Source organism: Alosa pseudoharengus, unplaced genomic scaffold (assembly GCF_046254945.1).
Source record: "Alosa pseudoharengus isolate Yale_2024_CS ecotype anadromous, Long Island Sound unplaced genomic scaffold, YU_APseudo_1.1 YU_APseudo_1.1_scf_18, whole genome shotgun sequence".
In the NCBI taxonomy this organism is placed as follows: domain Eukaryota; kingdom Metazoa; phylum Chordata; class Actinopteri; order Clupeiformes; family Clupeidae; genus Alosa; species Alosa pseudoharengus.
Window position 1 is genome coordinate 22,130,811 of NW_027468650.1, and position 22,190 is coordinate 22,153,000.

Consider the following 22,190-nt stretch of genomic DNA (forward strand, 5'->3'; position numbering starts at 1 on the left):
GGGTGAACCCAGCCTGATCTGCCCGCTATTTATTTTTTTATTTCTTAAAAGATTGAGCTTGGTCTGGTGAAAGCCAGACTAGCCATGGACCTCAGTTACACAATGCAAGGGAACATGAATCAGCCTATATTTGCACGAACAATAACGGACAACAGCTCTTCAACTTTGGCCCGTTAAAATGTGTATGAACAGTCTAGCGACGCATTTCATCAAGGCCCATTTGGACATGTCAGTTATTTGCACCACTGGTTAGATGTAAAACAGCATTTCGTTTCAGACTACTGTTACTTAATTTGTGCATTAACAATAACGTTTCAGACTACTGTTACTTAATTTGTGCATTGACAATAAAGTATTACATGAACTAAAGATGACTAAAATCTTATGTAGAAGAAGAAACATTCACAAAAAATCTATCCATCCAAAAATGACCTTTGTTTTTGATAGCTGTTGAAAATGGCATAGAACTGACGGAGATGTTTTTGTTTATAAATAAATAAATACATAAATAAATAAATAAATAACATTATGCTGATACCTTTTGCTTTTCCCAAATACAATGTAGCCTACAGGTGTAAGTGACCTTTCATCAATCCAGTTGCAATGGATGAACTGCCGTACTTGTGATTGTTTAGAGGTTTTATAACAATGCTACATCTTCTTTGGCTATTCTACAATCTATTCACCTTTTCAGCACCAGTAGGCTACTTTCTGTGCAGCTGCACACACACACTCAAGCATGCCAAATAAGCATACACAAAAGTTTCAAGAGTGGGGGATGGAGTAAAATATGGAGACAAATTGAAGTGTGATTTATTTTCGCGGAACGGATGTACAGGACTGAGCGGCGGTTATATTTTGTACCGCTATGCGGTACATCTAGTTAAAAGTGTATCACTCCTTTTATGGTAAGTTCTGTAACCCTGCTTTGTGAGATCTCCAGGAAGAATGGAAAAAAGTCCGCTACACCAGCTCAATTTACTAATTTATTGCGACGCTTATTGCGGGCACTAGCCCTTCATCAGCCCTTCATCTCCTCCAGGACATTTATTGTGTCAGGTCTGTCCAACCATAGGTCAAGTTCAAGTTTTCTCTTCACAAAAACAGGATCAGTCAGGGAATTAGTCACGAGTGCTGGTGCTTATAACAGTCTCAGCAGCACAGGATGTAATGACTGGATAATGAGCCTGCAGTATTATATTATGCTAAATTCAATTTATTTCCATTTGTGTTGAACAGAGCAGAATACTAGTTTCTCTCTGTGCCGAAGAAAAATGTTTTGCACAAAAAAAAGTTTGTTTATCACACACAGAGAGTGAGTATAGGCCTGCCTACAAAAGACACACAAAATACCCTTCAATTAGAGGCAACATGTTCTGAGTCATATTCTTCCTCTAAAAAGGTTTTCAGTGAGTCATGTTTAATGCTCATTTAACCTAAACATAACTGGCCCTGGATCAGGCTAGGTGGGCAGTCTGTTACTATGGTGATGTGCCACACTAAAAAGAGATCCATCTAAAGGGTTAAGGTGCAAGCCCAGGTTACATTGATTTAAATCTGTAGTTTACTGAAATCTGTAGTTTGCCAGCTAAACCACTGAATGGTAGGTCTGGAATATGCATGTAAAAATGTTACTGAAACTAAAGCCTGTGTATTATGCAGAATGACTAAGCACTTCTGTAATGGCTCACCAATGATGACCGTGTTATCATCAGCGATCAGCATTTTGCTGTGGACGTAGATGAGCTCAGTCACCAGTTTGCCTTCTAGTTCAGCATGCGTCCGCAGTCCACCAAACGAGATGTAATTCATCCACTGGTCCCCCACTGAAGAGAGCAAGAGAAAAAGCAATAGACAGAAAGAGACAGGAAAAAAAACTTTCTTCACTTCTGTTTTCAGTTTAAACCCACCAACAGAATCAAGAGCCAATAGCAACCACAAACACCCTTGTTTTTACAGCCATAGAAACCAGCAGCCATTCTCACGTGCTAACAAACAAACTTGAGCCTTCCTAGGAGTATTGAGTTTACATATTCGTATACTGTATACGGCCCTTGTATTTGCTCTCCAAATGTAATGAATCGGTGAGCTGTTCAGGTGGACAAGCGCAAGAGGATGCATGCGAAGGTCACTGTATCCAGCCAATAAGCCGAGTGTGGTCTGCTTTGCGGCAGACCCGGCCACTCTGCAAGGCAACACCGCCGGGCTGCTGGATAATTCACACTCAAGCACTGCCTCAGGTTCTCAAGAGCCCATCTCAGGCCCCTCGGCAGCATGACTTAGCACCATTCCAATCCACAAGTGTGTGTGAGTGTGGAGTGGGGGGGGGGGGGTTGAATAAAATGTTATTTTATTTTGAATAAAAGCGTGGGTAAAAAGCCGGCTATGCATGTACTTACATGTTGCCTTTAGCAGTTGCCTGTGTAACAAACTCCAATTGTTATTTTGCATGATTTGTACACTGAGTCACGGGTAAGCCATGCTGGTTTTACGGGTGGTGGTGAAAGGTTGCCAAACCAGCACTTCCTGTTTCACTGCTCCTCCTGTGCACACAATAATGACGTGGGCACAGGCCTGAAACTCAAATCAGAGGTCCTGCTGTGTTGACTTGAGGTGAGGTCGAATCCCTCATGCCATTAACTTAGCACAGCTGGCCTTAGATCAGGGTGGACTGGGAGACCTTAAAGGCCGTGTTGCAGGGTTCATTTTCCAACAAATTTGCACAATTTGCTTGTTGGTAATAAACATTTAAACTGTTATCCATTGTATTTGATGTTGTTGGGTATCACAAAACGGAATATAATTAGGGATGGGAAGAACGAGGCTTTGTGAAACAACGAAACGTTCGAAGCAATTGCGCCGGAATGTGTCGAGGTTTCGAAACAATCCGACACACGTAATTCCATGGTGACATCTAGTGGCCAGTTTTGCTAACATCACATTTTGACCGTGAAGCACAACTGCTTCAGACGAAGAATATAAATAGCCAACATGGAACTCAAGAATTCGTCCACAGCCACGTGGTTCAGTGGTTAACACACTTGCATTCGGCCGGAGCGGCCGGTGTTTGACTCCCTGCTGGTGCTTACAAATTTCAGACTAGTATATGCGTTCAGTAACTAGAACATTTTTATATCTGTCAGTTAGATGTTTTGTTATTTCAGTTTCATAGTACATTATCCTTTGGAATATGCTGGAGAGGAAAATGCTACAATGGTTTTAAAATGTAGGCTATGCTTATGGCCCAGGGTGGGAACATGTTGTAGGGAAATAAAGGATACATGTGAAGCAGGTTAGACTAATCAGGTACAACATGGGAAAAATAAACACATTTTTTGTATGTCAACATTTTTATTTAGGAATAACAGTTGTTCTGCCGTCTTGGCATTTCATTTGTTTCTTGTTTTTGAATAAACCTCCCCAGCCTTGGAAAAAATGCTTTCACAAGGCACACTTGTTGCTGGCATGCACAAATATTTGTTTGCCATCACAGTTAGGTTTGGATAAACCACTCTCCTCTCCTGCCAGTATTTCAAAGGGTCAGCTGTTCTTGAAATAAAGGCATCAGTCATATATTTTTTTTACTTCTGCTACTATCTAAATATTAACGTCACTAGACTATATCTATCTAAACTATCGCTTACTGTCTGTCTCTAGCCTGTCAATTAAAGGCCGTGTTGCAGGGTTCATTTTCCAATGAATTTGCACAATTTGCTTGTTGATAATAAACATTTAAACTGTTATCCATTGTATTTGATGTTGTTGGGTATCACAAAACGGAATATAATACGAAAAAGCAGCTACTATTTCACAGCGTTTGAAGTGATTCTCCTTCCCCCCACAATGCATTGCATTACGTGACCTTGGGGAGACTACAGACCAAAGCCCACCTTGAGACCCTTGAGAGTAACGAGAGAGGAGTAAAGAGAGATGAGTAAGGGATTGTTCAGCAGTAGATAGCGCAGATTATAGATAAATAGATAGGCTATAGATAGCCTAGATATGTATATAGACAGGTAGATAGATAGCTAGATAGATCATGTCATATGCTGGTCACGGGGGGAGCTCCTCGACCAGCGGCCAAAATGCACTCGCTTCCCTAGTTACTGCAGCTCTCCACCACAGTTTCCACCGGGACGGCACAACCCACACAAGCACCTGCAAAACTGCGACTTGCCCATATTATCTCCCTCTTTGGTAAGCCGTACCCTGACGATGTCAATGGCAATCAATCACGAGCAGTAGTTATCGAAAATATTCATGCTGAAGACACGACCAGCCTAATCGGCGGCGGCTAGAAGCTAAGTTTGCAACAACAGGGGTGGCTCACAGGTAGGGTTGCCAACCGTTCCGTAAAATACGGAATCGTCCCGTATTTGCAAGGAAAAAGATGTGTTCCGTATTGAACTGATACGGAACGCATTTTGTTCCGTATTATTGAGAATCAACTCGTGCAAATCCATGACCAGTATTATAAGTTAGACTGAATGAAAAATTCACGATTTGTATGAGATAAAGGGAAACTTTGCTGCTGTCCTTTATCCCTCTCAGTTTGTCTGTCATCACTATCCCAACAGAGAATGCACTTTTCGTTTGAGCCACTGTGAGTCACGTATATTACGCTGATAGCCTAGTAGCATGAGATGACATGTCTTGCTCAGAGTTTTACAGTGCATCTGTGCAAGATAAACAAATAGGCTAGCCTACTTGCTGCAGAGACAGAAAAAAGCCAGAAATAAAATAAGGCTTCACCAAATTCAGAGCTTCTACAGCTGCTTGTGATGTTCAAAATGTATTTTTTTCTATGACAGCATATATCTGCCAGTTCAGTTTTCAGAGTTGTTTGGTTTGAGTAAAATAGGCTACAAACAGTTCTTTTTTATCAAGTGTTTTAGCATCGAAATTATTCTTGTTTTGCACCAGATATAAAATGAGTAGGCTAGTAGGTTACATTAATTCAATATGGAGCCCTGGAGGCGTCATTGCAAGATTTTTTTAAAAAATATATTATGAGAATGTGCGCTCATTTGACCAAATTGTGCACTTGTTTTACTCAATTCTGATCTCATTTTACTAGATTGTGTATAGAATGTAGTATATTATGTACAGTACGCATTTTAGTAAATAATGGCTCACAATTTTGTAAAATGATGCACTATTTAGTACAATAATACATACATAATTTCAATACCCCCCCCCCCCCCCCCCCCCACTAACTGAAGTAGATGCCGGTGTACTGAAGTACCCCCCCCCCCCCCCGTTCCTTATTTTCATATCAGAAAGTTGGTAACCCTACTCACAGGTGGGACTGGAAAGTTAGCCCATAGCTAGAAGCTAGCTATCATGATGCTTTATATTCTGATCTTCTGACTAAGTTTGCCCGGTAGCCTACTTATCTGAACTAACGACATGATCACTATCACTAGATATAAAGAAAATGTTGACTTTCACTCGGTGCTGTTCACTGACAGTAACAAAAACAAGGTGCATTATGTAGCCTCATAACGAGGCCTCTCAAATTCAGAAAATTGCATTAAATAAAAATCGGAAGACATTGTTATCTTTGTTAGACCATAGGGTCGTTGTCATATAAATGCTGTAACGAAATTCGAAGTGTAAATATACAAACTTTATGTTGAAAGTGTAACCGCGACCGTTTCCCATAGGAATGAATGTAAAATATACCCTCCAAAACAAGACCTCCCGAAATTCAGAAAAAATTACTAAATTGATATCAGGCACCGTTATTACCATTGGTAGATCGTAGGGTAGCTGTGATATAAATGCTGTGACGAAATTCGAAGTTTAAATATACATACTTTATGTTCAAAGTGTGACCGCGATGTCCATTGAAATGCATTGAAATGAATGAAGCGCAGATCATGCAGTCCCCAAAGTGACGTCATCACCGAATTACAGTAAAAAAAAAACACTAATGCTAAAAACAACAAAAACTGCCATTTAACACCATTTGGAGACATTTTTAAAAATTATATACATATATTGAGTGCTTTATGTACCCATTAATCAACAGTGGTGGTTAAGCTGCAACACAAGCTTTAATGCTTGAGGGCGAGCCACAGGAACCACAAATACGCACAGGGAGTTTTCTGAGCGTACAGATCAACAAACACGCCAAAACACTTTTGGCTTTTACTCACTCTCTCTCCGCAGCTGCGAGATGATGGAGCAGTCCCCTCGATTCATAGTTCTGAAAGAGAACCAAGAACACGACTGAAACAGAGAACCAAGAACATCAGTAACAACTGAGGACTGAAACTTTCCTTCTACTTCAAAATTGAGAAGTAGTAATAGTACTAATAGTCATATTATATTTACTGTGAAACACATACATGCACACACACACTCACTCACCCTCACACACACACAAACGAGAAACAATGTAAAAAAAAAAAATATAGACCTGAAATGCCTGAAGACAAAGGCAACACCAAACCATGGGAACACAGTCAGCGAACTGACCTTAAATAACCCTGCCTATTTTGGGATGATTGTCGTTTCTATCTCCCTATCTAATATCTCTTTATCTCGCCTCCCTAATGAAATTTCCTCTGTTTCAGTGGCTTGAAGCTTCCTGAAGGGGTTTGGCTTGAAATTATTAATCTCTGACGGGGAAGTGTGTCATAGTACAATCCATCAGTCTTCTGCACCAAGGTGTTCCTAAGGTGAAGGAGCCTGGCCAGCTCACCTGTAGTTGAAGTGCATGACGGCCTGGATAGCACTGCCACCACCGGTGTTGATGTCCCCCTCAAACCCAGGCAGAAGAGGGGTGACAACGTAGACACGGTACTTCTTGTTCTCCCTGGAGATAGGGAGATTGAGAGATAGAGAGAGAGAGTGTGTGTGTGTGTGTGTGTGAGAGAGAGAGAGAGAGAGTGAGTGAGTGCATGTGAGTGAGTGTGTGAGTGTGTGTGAGTGAGTGAGTGTGTGCGTGTGTGCGTGCAAGAGAGAGAGATAGATGAAATAACAGAGGAGAATGGTCATGTTAGAGAGATAGAGAGCAATCAAGAAGCAGATAAGAATGAGGAAGAAAAACATCAGGAGGGACACAAATGGGGATATCAAAACAGCTCAGTGTTTTTATTACACACAGCATATTATTTTCACTCTTGCAAAAAATTACATAAAAAACATCAACCTTAAAAAGCAAGGAATTCTAAAGAAAACAGCCCATGCCATCTGGAGCCAGTCCACATATGGTGGTGGTTAAGCAGTCAGCATGTGCAGCTTAGTGTGTGTGTGTGTATATGTGTGTGTGTGTTGGCTGGGGGTACGCTGTTTTGAAGCAAATGCTTAGAAACAGCACAAATATAGGTTGTCTATTGAATTGCCAAGTGGCATTATACTTAGCATGCCCCAATGAAGGGTTCCTGACTTTTATTAAAGCCTGCCAGTGCCAATTACAGTGCAGATTTATGGTACTGATAACCATGTTATTTTCCTTCTGTGTCCACAGTATGGTGGCAGCACACCAGGGGCCTATTAAAGTAAGGCATGTAATAAGGTATATGGCCATCATGAAGAAAGGGACTCACTTGTAAGCTTTGATGATTCTCTCAGCAATAGCATCTCCGATCTTGTTGTACACATGCTTGTTGTCTGCACAGCTTATAAAGAACTGATTCTGGAAGACAACAAAACAAAGTAAGGATGTTAAGGATGTTTGTCGTACCCAGTGTAGACACTACTTTCATGTTCTGCTTGCCTCTTGGTAGAAAAGGAAAGCACCACTTCCAAGTTATTGTGCAGAAACCACAGGGGGAAGTGAACACCGAGAGATTCTGATCTGCTGTTTTATGATAAGTATAGTGGGTACCTCTATGTAGACATAGTGTTGGCTATTCTGGATCACGTGGACGTAGGCATTGTGGATGGACTCCTCGTGGTACTTAATACCAACAGACCAATCACACGCCGATCGCAGAACCTGAGACAAGACAGTTTAAAGGATTTAAGAGTTTGGACTGGTAGCGTTAGAGTCAACAAAAACATTGAGGGGGTGCCTCCTTCAACTCCGTCCCAGCTTCACATTGCCTGTCTGTAAAGTGGCACAGACAGTCTGACTGACAGTACTTATATGTTAAGTGACAACGTATGCAGGACTCTGTGCAATGTGAATTACAGGACTCTGTGCATTTCTCTACAACACATGTGATCGCGGTTTCAAGACTGCGTCAGAAACCAAACGTGTTTATAACGTCAATTAACACCGTTTGCATAGTGTATCCGCCAAGATGTAATCACTCAATTGAACATATTCTATTTCAGTTGATGAGCTATAAAGGAAGTTGCCATTCATAAAAGTCCCTTACCTGTACTTTTGTCTTGGTGCAGTTGGGAACCTGATATCTGATCTCATTGGCAGTGGTGTGAGACTTGGGTAGCAGGTATGGGTAAGACAGGGACCTGTACTTAGGCTTCATAAGCTGGAGGAAAAATACAGACAGACTGTTGCCAAACAACTTTAAAAATGATACCCTCCTTTTAAAGACCAACGCTGTAACTGCGCCATGAAATACAACTCAAGACTATCGAAGCAATATCTATTTATAAGCTAGAGAACAGAGTTGTTGCAGGGTCTAGTTACAGAAATGTGCAGTGGAAATCTATTTCTTCCACAGTGTACCTCACCTTGGTGAAGTTCCAGCGCTGGATGAAGTGTCTGGCGACGTCTCTGGCTGCCCTCCCATGGACCACTGAGGCAATGTCATGCCAAGGCATTCTGGGAGTTGTATGTCTGTCAATGAAGTCTGTGCAAAGCGAAAATGATTACATTGTATTTCCAGAAAAGGACTTACTTCTTTCATGTGTTCAATCCACTGATTGGTTTTGACAAAGAAACTGTAGTAAACCACTTTAGATGATTAGAATTGGAAGCGGCTCACCATCAAATGGCTTCTCGAGCTGGATCCAGTCCTTGTGGACAAAGTTGCAGTAGTCCTTTCCATGCCAGAAGCGAGTATTACCAAGGAGCCCCACAACATCAGCCTGCATGTTCTGGGCAGACTCTGCCCCTACAGAAAATGACACAAAGCAAACAGCACATACTTATGACCTGAACAATGGAGGCAGACTCCACCAAGCAGCCCAACTGGCAGGGCCAGAAATGCCCTAATCAAAACAAGATTACGTGCAGCTTTCAGGGGAAAAGCTCCGTGGCACTGGGAAGAGCTGGGATAACAGAGATTTAAGTCACCTTGACCTTAAGAGGGTGGAGACAGGGAGACCAGAAACTACTTTAAAAAGTAACATTCAGGAGAGTTTTGTCTTTTTGAGAGACAAGTTTTGCAAAATGGCCATGAAGCATGAAGTCACATCCATTGTAGACAAAAATTAGAAAGCCATTTGCCCGATCACAGATCCAATTAGTCGTTTTTGCCTTCATATCTCTGGTAGTTTCCTGTTTCCTATCTCTGCTAGTCTCCATCGCATCCTTTCAGGACATAGGAATTCTAGCATGCAAAGCTAAGGTGCCTACATCAATGGCCCTGCTGTGCAAGGGGTTAGTACAGGAAGCCAGAGTGCCCTGTTGCGGTTACACTAAATAGAGTTTTCCATCAGGACTCTGGCTGCTTGTAGTACACTATCCCTGGAGACCGGGTGCATGTGCAGTATTTCAGGGCTGCCTTTGACAATAACAACAGTAATAATAAGGGTCTTATTCTTGTTGAAACTCTTCATTTGTCAAAGGGATGAGTGCCACGAAACACAGCACACACGCACACACACACACACACAGAGTGGTTCTCCAAAAAATAGGCCTCCCTGTGACTGTGTTAAAACAGTGGTTCTTTCCAAAGCTGATGCTGTGCTCCTGTCAAGGCAAATTATAATTTTGTTATATTATCATATCAAACTAATGGGCAAAAATTAGATAACCCTTTCATTAGAATTTTGTAAAGCTTAAGCATAGGCAGATGCACACATACACACACTCGTGCACGTGCACACACACACACACACACACACACACACACACAGCTTAACTAAACCAGCGCAAGGCTGAGAGCCACAGTTTCCGCAATGGATCAATGTGAGATGCTGCCCCTCCTCCTATTCATTGATATTCAGAAGAAAAGTGTGGGAAAGGTACAGCAAAGGCAGGCCACACAAAGAAACACCACCATTATTCAAAGACACTTTTGTTTGTGCAGAAACACCTGTTCACCACACACGAGTGTTTTTGACCTAATGGAGCACAGAAGCCGGGCTCACACAGGGCCCTACCCTCAAGCCCCTTCAACCAATCCTGACCCTCACTCACCAGAAGGTGAGGCCACCTTCAACTCCATCCATCTACCTGGTATCAAATTGTGTTCGCTGGATATGCTGTTAGACCAACCTGTGAGAGAGGTTAGCCATTTATAATACCCTCACAGCTATGAGCCATGGAACTCTACACAAAATACTGTAATGCTGGCTCCTTCTGATGACTTCCTTTCCTGACTCAACGTCTTGTGTTTGGGGGTTCTTCAGTAAACAGCTATGACGAGGTTGTGCTGAGATAAAGGTGGATATGATTGCAGTGACGGACTGGGATTAAAAAACAGCCCTGGCATTTTCATCAACCAGCGACCCACACGGGGACGCGCATGTGCCCGCAACACACAGATATAACTTCACATGCACGGACAAAACACGTTTGTAGCCCCATTGGTGATGAACTCTAACTTTAATATGCATAAAGACTGAACCAAGAACATGGATATATCAATGCACAACTCCAAAAATATGAAATATGAAAATGAAAAAAGAATAGCCTAGAATAGGCTACATGGATTTCTATGCAACGTCACGTTAATGCAAATGAACGGCAAATTCTGAAATATAGCCTGAAATGAGATGTTATTATCATTGAGACAACAGGGGACCAGGGGTATTTAAAAAATTCCGATTGTAGCTTACAGCAGCCGACTATTTAAGTCAAGTTTATAACACTGTGGCACCAAGCGTCTTCTGCCCCACGGCTGCGCGCGAATGTAGGCCTAGTTTTGTTGGTAAACGGGAAACCCATCAGAGCAGCCGCTCCACAAACGTGTCTTAATTAACGTCATGCAGTTAACAAGGTGCGAAGAAGCTTGCTCATCATCATCCAAGTTCATTATAGGACCTCTTTTTCTGTCGCCATCAGCATAAAGGCCTCCAAATTATCCTGTGACAATCGTGTCCTTAGGCCAGGGGTCTCAAACACCCGGCCCGCGGGCCAAATCCGGCCCGCGACGTATGTCAAAATAATAACGTAATCCGGCCCTTGAGACTTTTTAATTGCGACAAACAACGATACCGATTAAAATAGACGATAGTTCCAAGTATGGTGACAAATCTCATTTGTACTCTGCTCCACTATGTGCTAGACATCCAGAGCTTCATTCAAACCCTAAATCGCTGCGCAAAGTTTTCAGGAAATACTTGTATTACACGCGAGAAACACAAAGACGTGCATTTGTAATGACGCGGAAGCGATGCAGGCCATATGTTGCATAAATTGAAGCAGAAATAGGCCTACACCAAATGTTGAAAAACGTTTACGTGTGATGAAGTCTTAGGTAGGCTATTCACCTATTCTAAATCTGAAGGAGAATATCCTTTTGGAGATTATGATCGATCGTCTATTGAATGGAGGTGCGTGTATACGACGGTGTCCACTAAGCATACCATGCTTATTTCGACCCTCTGCCCAACATAGCTTGTTGGTTGCAGTGGTAATCGTGATGATAGTGTCCGTAATGGACGTGGTACAGACAGCAGGGCTAGTAGAAATAGGGCTCTAAACTACAAAGTCACCCGCAATATGATGCAAACTTCTGGGTACTCAGATTACCCGCGATAGGAACTGATTTGACCAGAATACTTTATTGTAGGCCAGGCCTTGTGGTTTAGAAACCATATACATCTTAGGTGTTGGTATACATCTTAGGTGTTTTCCTGTTAATTTGTTATGTGGGTAATATGAAAAAAGGAAAGTAAACCTGCTCAAATATGTTCATCCAGTATTTACTGAAAGGTGCAAAATTTGAGGTGCTTGCCATCCATTAGCAAATTAGATGGGTAAATTTACCCCCTTCATAAACTTTTGTTTTACTCAAAGATTTTTACATTTACAGTAGGACTTTATCTCTGACCACTTTCAAGCCATGGCCTTTTGAAATTTTGATATAAAAATCCAATGGTGTTGCTTTCTTAACCCTGACGCCTATAGTTTGCCAGGTTTAAAAAAGTTATGAGAGGAAAATATTTTGATTTGGTGTGAAACACACACATACCTGTTTTTATGCTTTTCATTTGTTTTATAATTTGTATTAATATTTATTTTATCATTATTTTATTTATAAGCTAAGGTTGCTTGCACAGGTGTCTAAAACTAGATAAAAACACTTGCACTTTCTGTTTGCAGTTTTGTGTGGTATTTGAAAAAAAGAACATTGCATTTTCAGAAATAGCCGGCCCTCCAATCAGATGACGTTGGCAGAATTGGCCCCCAGCTCATTTGAGTTTGAGACCCCTGCCTTAGGCGATTCTTGATGAATTTAGGAGTGGAAAAACTCCGTTTGCATGCCACTTGAGTACATGACAGTGTTAGTAGGAATTAATTTGCTAACCATATATAGTTGTAGGCACAGGTAAAGAGGTTTAACTGCTGGAGAAGGAAATAGCAACAGATTGCACAATTCTTGCAGGTAGAACATTTCTTGCTCACCAGGTTTATTTCTGTATCTTCATATATCTCCGCGGCATCAACAAAGTCCGACGCTTTGACTGTATAGGGTAGAGTGGGGGAAAACGCCCCTTGGGGTAAAACGCCATGTATAGGCCTACTCGTTTAGAGGAGACTTTTTCAGGCTGTCCCAGTGCGTGGCGAGATGTATCAATTCCGACTGTAGATTTTCAACCGTAGCACCTTCACTGAATTTAAGCAGACATTCTCTTATGTTTCGAAGTGCATTTGGGGGCAGTTTATTAGCTTTTACAAGGGGAAAATTCCGAGGATCAAGGCATGCTAGATCGGCAATTCCCCGTGCTGAAGGAAGTAGACGCATTCGGTTTTGAAATTCCCAGAAGTCATTGCTTCATGTAGCCTAACTTTTGTAAACCAATAATAAAATAAAAGATACAGGCAGCATATTTATTGTATTCCAATTTCAAACAATGCACTTTTAAATCATTTGATTGAATAAGGTTACAAAAGAATGTAGACTGATGTAAATATTGAGGGTCACCATGACTGTAGTGTAGAGACTCATGTCTGGTATAAATACTGATCAGGTTCCTGCTATGAAGAAGGAAAAGGAAGTTAGAGATAAATGGCTTATTCGAAGCCATGTAACACTATTGATGCTTGATAGTGGGCCGAGAGTTATTGTAAAACCGTCTTTACGATAAATAGACCTCTGAAGAAAAAGCAGCCATCTTTGACATCCGGTATCTGGCGATTTTTCCTATGGGAAAATAACATGGGCATTTTGAATAATCGCACCTGTTAAAGTCTCGTGGGGATGAAAAAGTCTGAAATGCAGACGTTTTCCTTTTGTCCTCTGCCTTCGAGTGGATACTGTGATCTCCGGTAAGTGAAAGCGGCACACTTAGATGTTTGCTACTCCAGAGCTAACTTGCAATGCAATTTGCCATAAGTAGTTAGTTTCAATTAACAACCGGATCTCCTTATATGGGCAAAGATGGCCGTTTTGGATCTTTTTTGTAGGCGAACTTCAGAGGTCTATGGGCCGCGCAAACCCGACAAGCATGCCGCTCCGTGATTGGCCGGCCCAAACGGCCCACGAGGGGCCGCGGCCCTTCTGGCATCTGCCCAAATGCCAGACCGTCCAGTCCGTCACTGTGTGTCTGTAGTAGGGAGCTGTCAATCGCTATCTTCTAATGACCGCTATGATTTAATGCTTTTGTGGAAGCACAGGAACCAGTTCCTTATTAGGGATTTAACATCTTGACATTAAGGAGGATTCTGGTCCTAAGACCTCAATCAATATTACAAATCATGAGCTAATGCGTCACAGCAGTTAAGGACGTTTCTCTAGAACAACTGACTAACAATGACCCATCATCTCATTGGGTCAAATGGGTATTACAAAAGGCTGTGAGATAGAGTTTAGCATTCTGACCCCAGAGCTGGTTAGTTCAGCATAGTAAAAAAAAGGCACATTGTTAACAAATAGCTTAAGCAGTAGAAAAAGCACAAGTGAGAACATTCTGTAGTTAGATGTTAGTCCAAAGTTGCACCTTTAACCCTCCCAGTCAGAGTCACCACTGCCCAACTCCCCTTCCTCCCACTCTATACCCATCCACTGCATTTGATTAGCACAGCAATACATATAAAAAATACAAACATTAAATATACAAAATTACATATTGCCCAACTTAACACCATAGTCAAACAAATCCAGGGTGTCTAATGGGTATTTCCACACTGACCACCTCTTTCACACGAGTCTGTACATGTTAACAGATGTCATTACAAGTCAGAACACAAGTCTGTTGGTCTGAGAGAGGATGTGCGTGAGGAGGACTTACCCTCCTCGCTGTCGATAGTGCTGACGCTGTCGGCGTGGGTCAGGCCGCGCTTGTGCAGGTGGCGGCGGATGCTGAAGTGGGGCTTGCGGCCGCGGCCCTGGCCCTTCAGCTTGGGCTGGTCCAGCGAGTCAGCCGGCAGGACTCCCTTACCGTTGCTGGTAGCTGGGCATTTTGCTGGTGAGGCCATGGTGGGAGACGCCTCAGTTTCTGCCTGTTAAACAGACAAGAGGGCAGTATAACTGTAAGAAAACTGACACAATGACTGGTAGTATGGCACAGAAAAGTGTGTATACCATATGTTCACAGAGACTTTTTATACTCTTATGCAGTCACAGCACTACAATGGAAGCCAAATGGTTGGAATATACTGTATAAAGCTTTTTTGTCCGTCAGAAACCACTGATACTTTAACTTTTATATTCTGCATTCTTCACGTTTCTGTGTGTTTCTTATAAAGACAAATTGAGGCTTCTCTCTTTTATACAGACCACAAGATTTTAGTGTTGAGTTGACAAACAGTAAAAAGGAATGCAACAAAATAAGGAATGTGTGGTTTCTTCTCGCCACCTCTGCATTCTGCATAGCTCGGGTGACGCTCCCGACGTCAGTCAGGCGATGTTCGCAGTCATCCCAGCGGCCATATGCCAGGTCAATGCCTCCCACAAAAGCCACGGACTGGTCAATGACTATGATCTTCTCGTGGTGAGCCCACAAGTAGACAGAGGAGGACACGTGGTCTGGGTGCCTCATCACCTGCACACACAGATAGATCGACAGAGTTTCGGCTTTAGGTTTATGAGTTTATTTGACAGGTGCCATGTAGGCTACAGTCAGAGCCGGACAGTAACAGAGTACATTTACTTGAGTACAGTACTTGAGTACAATTTTGAGGGATCTGTACTTTACTCGAGTATCATTTTTGGGGAGTACATATGGCTTTACTCAAGTACAATTGACAGGCAAATATTGTACTCTTTACTCCACTACATTTCTATCCATAACCGTGAGTACCAGTTACATCTTCTAAAAAAAAAAAAAGGAAAAAAGAAAATTCTCAGAAACCCTGAATTTGTTGTTTCCCTCTCAAACGTGATTGGATTGTGCAGGCGCCACTGATTGGGACAGCCTTTCAGCAATCACCTTCAGCTTTCCGCCAAAGTCAACTCCATGGTCAGATTTAGATAAGAGACGAAACCATGGACGAAACAATGGATGAAGACGCAGCAGGTCCATCCCGAATGTGCCAACCTGTGGCCCCACCTCGCCAGACAGAAGTTAATGATAGTTTTCGCTTCAAGTGTTTCAATTACAAAATAGTATTTTGTATTTCAAATTCGTATTTTAAATACATGTATTAGAAATACTGCCCATCCCTGGCAACATGGTAGAAAGATGAAAATGACTTCATTTTACTTTCAATTCCTTTTACATTCTCCAAGGTATTAACATTTTTCATAACTCCATGTAGGACGTTTCTGTACATAAATGTAAGCAGTGTGGCAGTAGTAATGCAATATTTCGAAAATGTACTCTTGTACTCTTGATACTCAAGTACTTTTAAAAACAAGTACTTCAGTACTTTTACTTAAGTAGGCATCTGACTGTTGTACTTTTACTTGTACTTGAGTAAAATTGAGCAAAGCGTATCTGTACTTTTACTCAAGTAATAAAGCTGTGTACTCTGTCCGCCTCTGGCTAAAGTACAGGTTAAGACAGGGAGACAGACAGATAAACATTAGACAGCCTCAGCAACGTTACATAAAACAGCAGGTGGTAGTCTGTTAATGCACAGATAGATATAATCACGTTCAATGTACACATTAAAGATAGCAGTAGACAAACTGTTGAGCTATTTTGTCTCCATTGACCTAATTATGCCTTCATGTGTCCCTATTTCCACGTCACCCTTTTCCATTTCAGTCTGTTTCATTTACTTTCCTTCGGTCACAGTCTCACACCCTTTTCCACACCCTTCTGTCTGTGTATAATCATGTGAAGATGCATGTGGGTCAACCTTCGGCGGCTACACTCTGACTAGAAGTTTGACAGACAGCTACCAGTTGTTGATGTTTGCTCTTGCTGATGGGGTATGCGGTTTGTCTGAGGAGGAAAGGCAGTACCAAATGGGAAGAATGTGCCAAATCTCTCTCGCTCGCTCGCTCTCGCTCTCTCTCTCTCTCTCATTATTTTCACTGTTGATATCATATTGTTACTGATATTGTTATTACTACTAATATGCTTAATGTACTGTGAGCCACTTTGGACAAAAGTCTCTGCCAAATACCTGTAATGTGGCACCTCGGAGTACAGAAATGTTTACATTGCCAATCCAAACCCACATGTTATGCATTACAATGCAGTTCTCAAGTTTCAATTTGTCCTTCTACCTTGACATTTGGGTGAAGGTGCATAAGTGTCCTTTTGCTGTATTCACTGTTGATGCCCAGGGCCAGCTCCACCTCTTTGTACAACATCACGAAAATCCTCACGCCTTGTTGCTGCACAACCATAAGACATTCATAAATTTTACAGTGGGGGTTAACACACACACACACACACACACACACACACACACACACACACACACACACACAATCAGGGCTATAAATCTAACAAATGGACAATAGTGGCATTTTAATGGTGCGGAGAGATAGGGGAAGAGACTGACTCACTGCTCTGCGTTTTAAAATGCAGTCCAGGCGCCAGTAGTTGCCCTCGACGACAGGCCTTTTCAGGAAGATCTCCGGGCTGAGCCTAAAGACATAAACACGTGTCAACAATAATTCTGCTCATTCATCGGCACAACAATATTTATAATTTATACTTTCCTGTTACTGTATGCATGTGCTTGTGGGTGGGGTTGGGTGATACCGTAAGCTCTGCTCAAAGTGCACCAACCCCACTGCAGTGAAGTAAAACAAATACACTTAACATGCACCTATAAGGTATGCATACAAGTGTTATAGCTGCACACAGTTTGATTTTTAGTTGTCTGTGGGGGTGTGCATTAACACCTCATATATGCCGATCTGTTATACCTTAATGAAAACATTCTGCTTAATCTGACTAGGGCAGAACATAAATGGTTAATGCCTGCTGAGGCGATATTGGCAAGCATTAAATAATATTACTGAACCACACGTGGTGCAGAAAATAGGCCACAGCCAATAACAAGAATAGGCAGGCTGATCTGATTGCCAGTCATTATTCAGTCATTTCCGAGTACCTAAGTCATTTCATAATGTGCAGGGCACTGAGGCAGAACACTTACACCACTACAAAGAGGTTTTAAGCACTCTGACATACAAACAAGTGTGTGATTTGGTTCTTTTTTTGTTGTGAGTTTGATCGTAATTTTGCTTTGCCCTGTACAGAATCTCCCCTCTCCGCCCTGTCTCTCACACGCTAGACAGCATGGAACACATCCAGCCAACCAAATCATTTCCTCTCTTTTGTGTCCCTCTTCCTGGGTTGTGGGTCTGCCATGCTTTACTTAACGAGTCTCTTCCTGCTCCCTCACTCTCGGTCATAGACAGTATACACATTGGAATGCTTGCCTAAGGTCGAACTCAGTTACTGATTTCCATTATAACAAGGGGAGAAACAAAGCTCTGCTCTCTGTGTTTGTGGAACTCAGAGTTTTAATCATTGCTGGTGCCCTTTTTCAGCTCCAGCGGGTTTTCACTGTGTGTCAAATTACAAAGCAAATCGATTCCACAAGGTCTTCAAAGGTCTGCAGAGTCACTCAGCATTCTAATTGTTGCACACTGCAACGGTTAGATGTGGTGCTGAGAAACCGTTGGCATGACACCAACATTCCTTCACAATGGCATTTCTGCAACAGAATTACTCTGCATACTAACCACCAGTCAGTGATGAAGATCTCTTCTTTTGCTTCCTCTAGTGCATTAGCCACATCCTCCATGTAGGTCTTCCCATTGACATACCTGTAAAAAGCAGAGCAAAAACATTTGATGCCTCCATTTCTACACAATGCTTTTGTTTTTAATGATGAAACAGAGTCTGTCATTGACTTGCTATCATTCTCAGAGGACAGTTCGAAGGCACAGCAGCAGGACCCACTGAGCCTATGTGAAGAGCCCGAAGACAGACTCTCTCATGCAGACACTATCACATTCCTCCACAGGGTCACGCGGAAGATCAAAGCTAGCGTTTCACTTTTCCCCCACCGTGCGTTCTCTCTCATGTTACCCCAGCGAAACAGGGCCCTCGCCGACCAGGACACTCGAGGCCACTGCTGATGCCCAGCCCTGATCACCTACGCTATGCTGCAGGCAGCATGCGGGTGGAGAGAAGAGGAGAGAGCTGGAGGTGAGGATAGAGGTGGGGGGTGGGGGGGGGTGGAGGGTGCTCACCACTTGGATGGGATGTCCACCTGCTCCTGGGCGAAGGAGCCAAATCGCTGGTCGGTGAGGAAGGCGCTGCCGTACTTTTGAACAAAGTCCTCGATGGCCTGCCCCCACCAGCGGGCGTGACGGTAGCTGTTGCACTTCAGCACCAAAGTCCTGCAGGGGGCAGTCAGCAGAGAGAGGGTCAGGAGGGAGCACTCAGGAGTTTAAGCTACTGTACACAAACTACAATTCCTCATTAGGGCCCGAGACCCAGAGGTGCAGGCTGGTACAACCCTATTGTTCTTTGAGTTTCGATGATCACACATGACTAAGGGTGTGACCATAAAGCTTTACAATGCACCTTTAAAGGCTATGATAGGAAGTGAAGCATCTGCCTAATCTGAACAAACAAGCAAGATGCAAAATGGCTTGCAACTGACCTGTTCAGATTGTCGATGCGCAGCCCGTGCTTAGTCTCTGTGTCTTTGGAGTCCATTTTGATCGAGAACTCTTTGTCCACCAGCATGACAAAGGAGATGGCCCCTGAGTCGGGCTTCATGTACACCAGAAATGAGTCTTTCACAACCAGCCACCTGCAGGAGAGCCCAACCAAACATCAGCCCACAAGAGAGGAAAAACATTCTGCTACGGCACACAAACAGCTGCCTGCACGCTATGTAGCATTAGCAGCATATGCTAGCAGCACTATAATAATCAGCTGTGCTGTAAGGGCCAGCTGCTGAGAATTGTGCTTATCCCAACAGCGAGAATCACTTGGAAGAAGGCCCAAGATTCCTGGAGGAGGATCAAACATTTGTACACAAATGTTTAAAATGTACACAACCCACCAAATGGACACATCGTCTAGCTATGCAGGTATGCTTTCATGACCAGTGTAAAGACATACAGTATACAGCTCTGGACTTTAAGTGGCTGTTTCACGATGAAAGAAAAAAAACAGCTGTACCGACCGTTTGGACCAGCGGTAGCACATTTTACTGTGGCCACAACAGTTGAGCCCAGGGATCCGGTGACCGCCAGACCGCTTGTAAACAAAGCCCTCCCTGAGAAAACAAGATGGCAGAGGTCAACTGCACGTGGAATATATTTCCCTGTGAATAACGGGGTAGAAATCTTCACTTGTATTATGGGTTATGCATTTCTTGAAAAAGTTGACATAAATAATTAATCACATAGTAATTCTGTAATACACTTGATAGTTATGCATGAAGAGATTTCTTACAAGCCTTTTGCTCCCAAATCATGAATGAAGGACAGCTGGCTCACATCAATGAACTCTGTCTATAAAGTGAAATAAATATAGTCACAGATTAAGATATATCTTGATGACACACTGATAACTGATTATAAAAACACATTCAAAAATCTTACTGTAGCATGGTAGCTTCTGTACATTGGCATTTTCAGCAGCTTATTCAAGTAATCTTCCAGTTGTTTCTGAAAGAAGACAACAAAAAAATCACTCCGTTTATATTTTCTCTTTCTGGATGAATGACATGGGCAAAATCCAATCAGGAGAGAGACTGACCCTTCTACTGGACACCTGCTCCTCCCTGGCCAGGTCCTCCCCACCCCCTCGTGGCAGACTGGGCATCTGACGTGCCAAGTTCCTGTTTATAGTCTGCCGACGTTCTGTGTGACTGAGCAGAGAAGGAAATTACATAAGTCACTGAATGCACTATGCAACAGATAATTAAAACTACTATGTAAGTACAAGAGTTAAAAGATATTTGTCACTAAGGAAGACCTAAAACAGCAAAAAAACGAAAATAGATGTCAGCAACCTTAGTCAGGTTTAACAGATATCCGTTATTAGTGAGTCGAATAAAGATAAAGTTACAGTAAAGAGTTAGGACAGGAAAGACTATAGAGACTAAAAATAGAATGACAGCCACAGTGGAGTCCACCCTTCCACTATTCGTGACAGATGGAGGATCTGGTCACCTGCGAGTGGGCAGTGGGATTCTCAGGAAAGTCTTGTAGGTGCGCAGCTCCCGGTGAAGCTCCATGAAGTGTTTCTCCTTCCTCTTAACAATCCAGGTGAAGTTCCCATGCTTCATCTCAATTTTAAAAACAGCAGGGAGCACCTGAATGTGGCATAAGAATATTATGAGACTTGTGTCTGGAGATAAACACACAGTTCTGCTATTTTAGCTCATAGTATTATTGTTATTATTACATGTGGGAACTCAGCTTACTAAGCTTTTCACTGAAAATACAATTAAACCACGATGGGCCAGATATGGATTAGGACTGGCCCCAACTCCACCAATTCAAACCACAATACAGCCTAGATCTGAGTCTAACCCATCACCTCCCCATACACACACAAACACATGGTTCCTGAGAGATCTTCTGAAGTTGAGCCAAGGGCCACAACTGAACACGGACCTTTGACACGCTCCTCTGGGTGGTGACATTGAAGCGGTCCTGGGCTATCCTGGGGCGCTCCACTTCCAGGATTTTGGCGGAGATGCCAAGGGTCTCGATGTAGACCCGTGTCTCTGGCTCCTTGAAGCCTGTTGTGTTGTAGATGGCGGTGAAGGGGATGCGGAGGTCTGCCAACACAACCACACCACAAAGGGTTAATATATTTACTGGAATGAATCACTCCCATGTTAGACAAACTCATAAACTCATCCTTCTGACAAAGATATCTCTTTAACTTGTCGTTAGTTACAGACTTTTTAGCGCTAACATTGAAATGGTGGCTCTCATGTTTGTTACTCACCTGGGTTGCCGGCATCAATCCCGTCAAACACCTCGTCCCCCCCATCACCCATGTCCAACTCTCGTGTGTCTAACTTCTCCATGATCTCTGTCATGTCCGAAGCCACTAGATGCAGTGTGCTGGTTGTGGGCTCGTGGTGCCGCAGCATGGCTAATATTCAGCCTGCTGGCCAGGGCTCTCCTGTACACACAAACACACACACAAACACACATTCAGAGCTTGTGATGTCCGTTGTCTGCAGACAGACAGGGTGTGGTGTAGGGAAGTACAGTGTTGGTAGGGTAAGGTTGAGAGAGTCAAAATGCATTATAGCTGAATCCAGAATAATTCTAATAATGCACTGGCTGGGTTTTCTTCGTAAGTACAGGCTGCTTTGTTTTGGGAACTAGACTAAGTTCATTTCGGCGCATGATTCTGAGTGTGAGTGTATATTCCATAGAAGTCATCACACAGGAATATATGTCCCATGTTCGTGGGTGAGTGTATGTGTATGTGAGTGTTGAGAGAGAAGGAGAGAGAGAGAGTGTCTGTTTATCCATCAA

At 42.7% G+C, this 22,190-nt stretch overlaps 1 protein-coding gene across 2 annotated transcripts in view; it reads right to left on the bottom strand.

The window, feature by feature from the left end:
* The window catches only part of pld1b (phospholipase D1b), a 41,488-nt gene that overhangs the window by 7,572 nt on the left and 11,726 nt on the right, over positions 1–22,190 (bottom strand). For both annotated transcript variants that reach the window (XM_076290553.1, XM_076290552.1), the window contains exons 2-23: positions 21,649–21,828; positions 21,309–21,475; positions 20,862–21,004; positions 20,446–20,557; positions 20,289–20,354; positions 20,140–20,198; positions 19,868–19,960; positions 19,337–19,489; positions 18,921–19,070; positions 18,408–18,491; positions 17,217–17,298; positions 16,932–17,042; positions 15,112–15,297; positions 14,545–14,755; positions 8,907–9,035; positions 8,653–8,771; positions 8,334–8,447; positions 7,838–7,948; positions 7,557–7,645; positions 6,710–6,823; positions 6,162–6,211; positions 1,692–1,826 (exon numbers count right to left, since the gene is read on the bottom strand). In XM_076290553.1, the coding sequence (XP_076146668.1) occupies positions 1,692–1,826; positions 6,162–6,211; positions 6,710–6,823; positions 7,557–7,645; positions 7,838–7,948; positions 8,334–8,447; positions 8,653–8,771; positions 8,907–9,035; positions 14,545–14,755; positions 15,112–15,297; positions 16,932–17,042; positions 17,217–17,298; positions 18,408–18,491; positions 18,921–19,070; positions 19,337–19,489; positions 19,868–19,960; positions 20,140–20,198; positions 20,289–20,354; positions 20,446–20,557; positions 20,862–21,004; positions 21,309–21,475; positions 21,649–21,796 (2,626 nt within the window). In that variant the 5' untranslated portion in view covers positions 21,797–21,828. The remainder of the gene's footprint in view (positions 1–1,691; positions 1,827–6,161; positions 6,212–6,709; positions 6,824–7,556; positions 7,646–7,837; positions 7,949–8,333; positions 8,448–8,652; positions 8,772–8,906; positions 9,036–14,544; positions 14,756–15,111; positions 15,298–16,931; positions 17,043–17,216; positions 17,299–18,407; positions 18,492–18,920; positions 19,071–19,336; positions 19,490–19,867; positions 19,961–20,139; positions 20,199–20,288; positions 20,355–20,445; positions 20,558–20,861; positions 21,005–21,308; positions 21,476–21,648; positions 21,829–22,190) is intronic.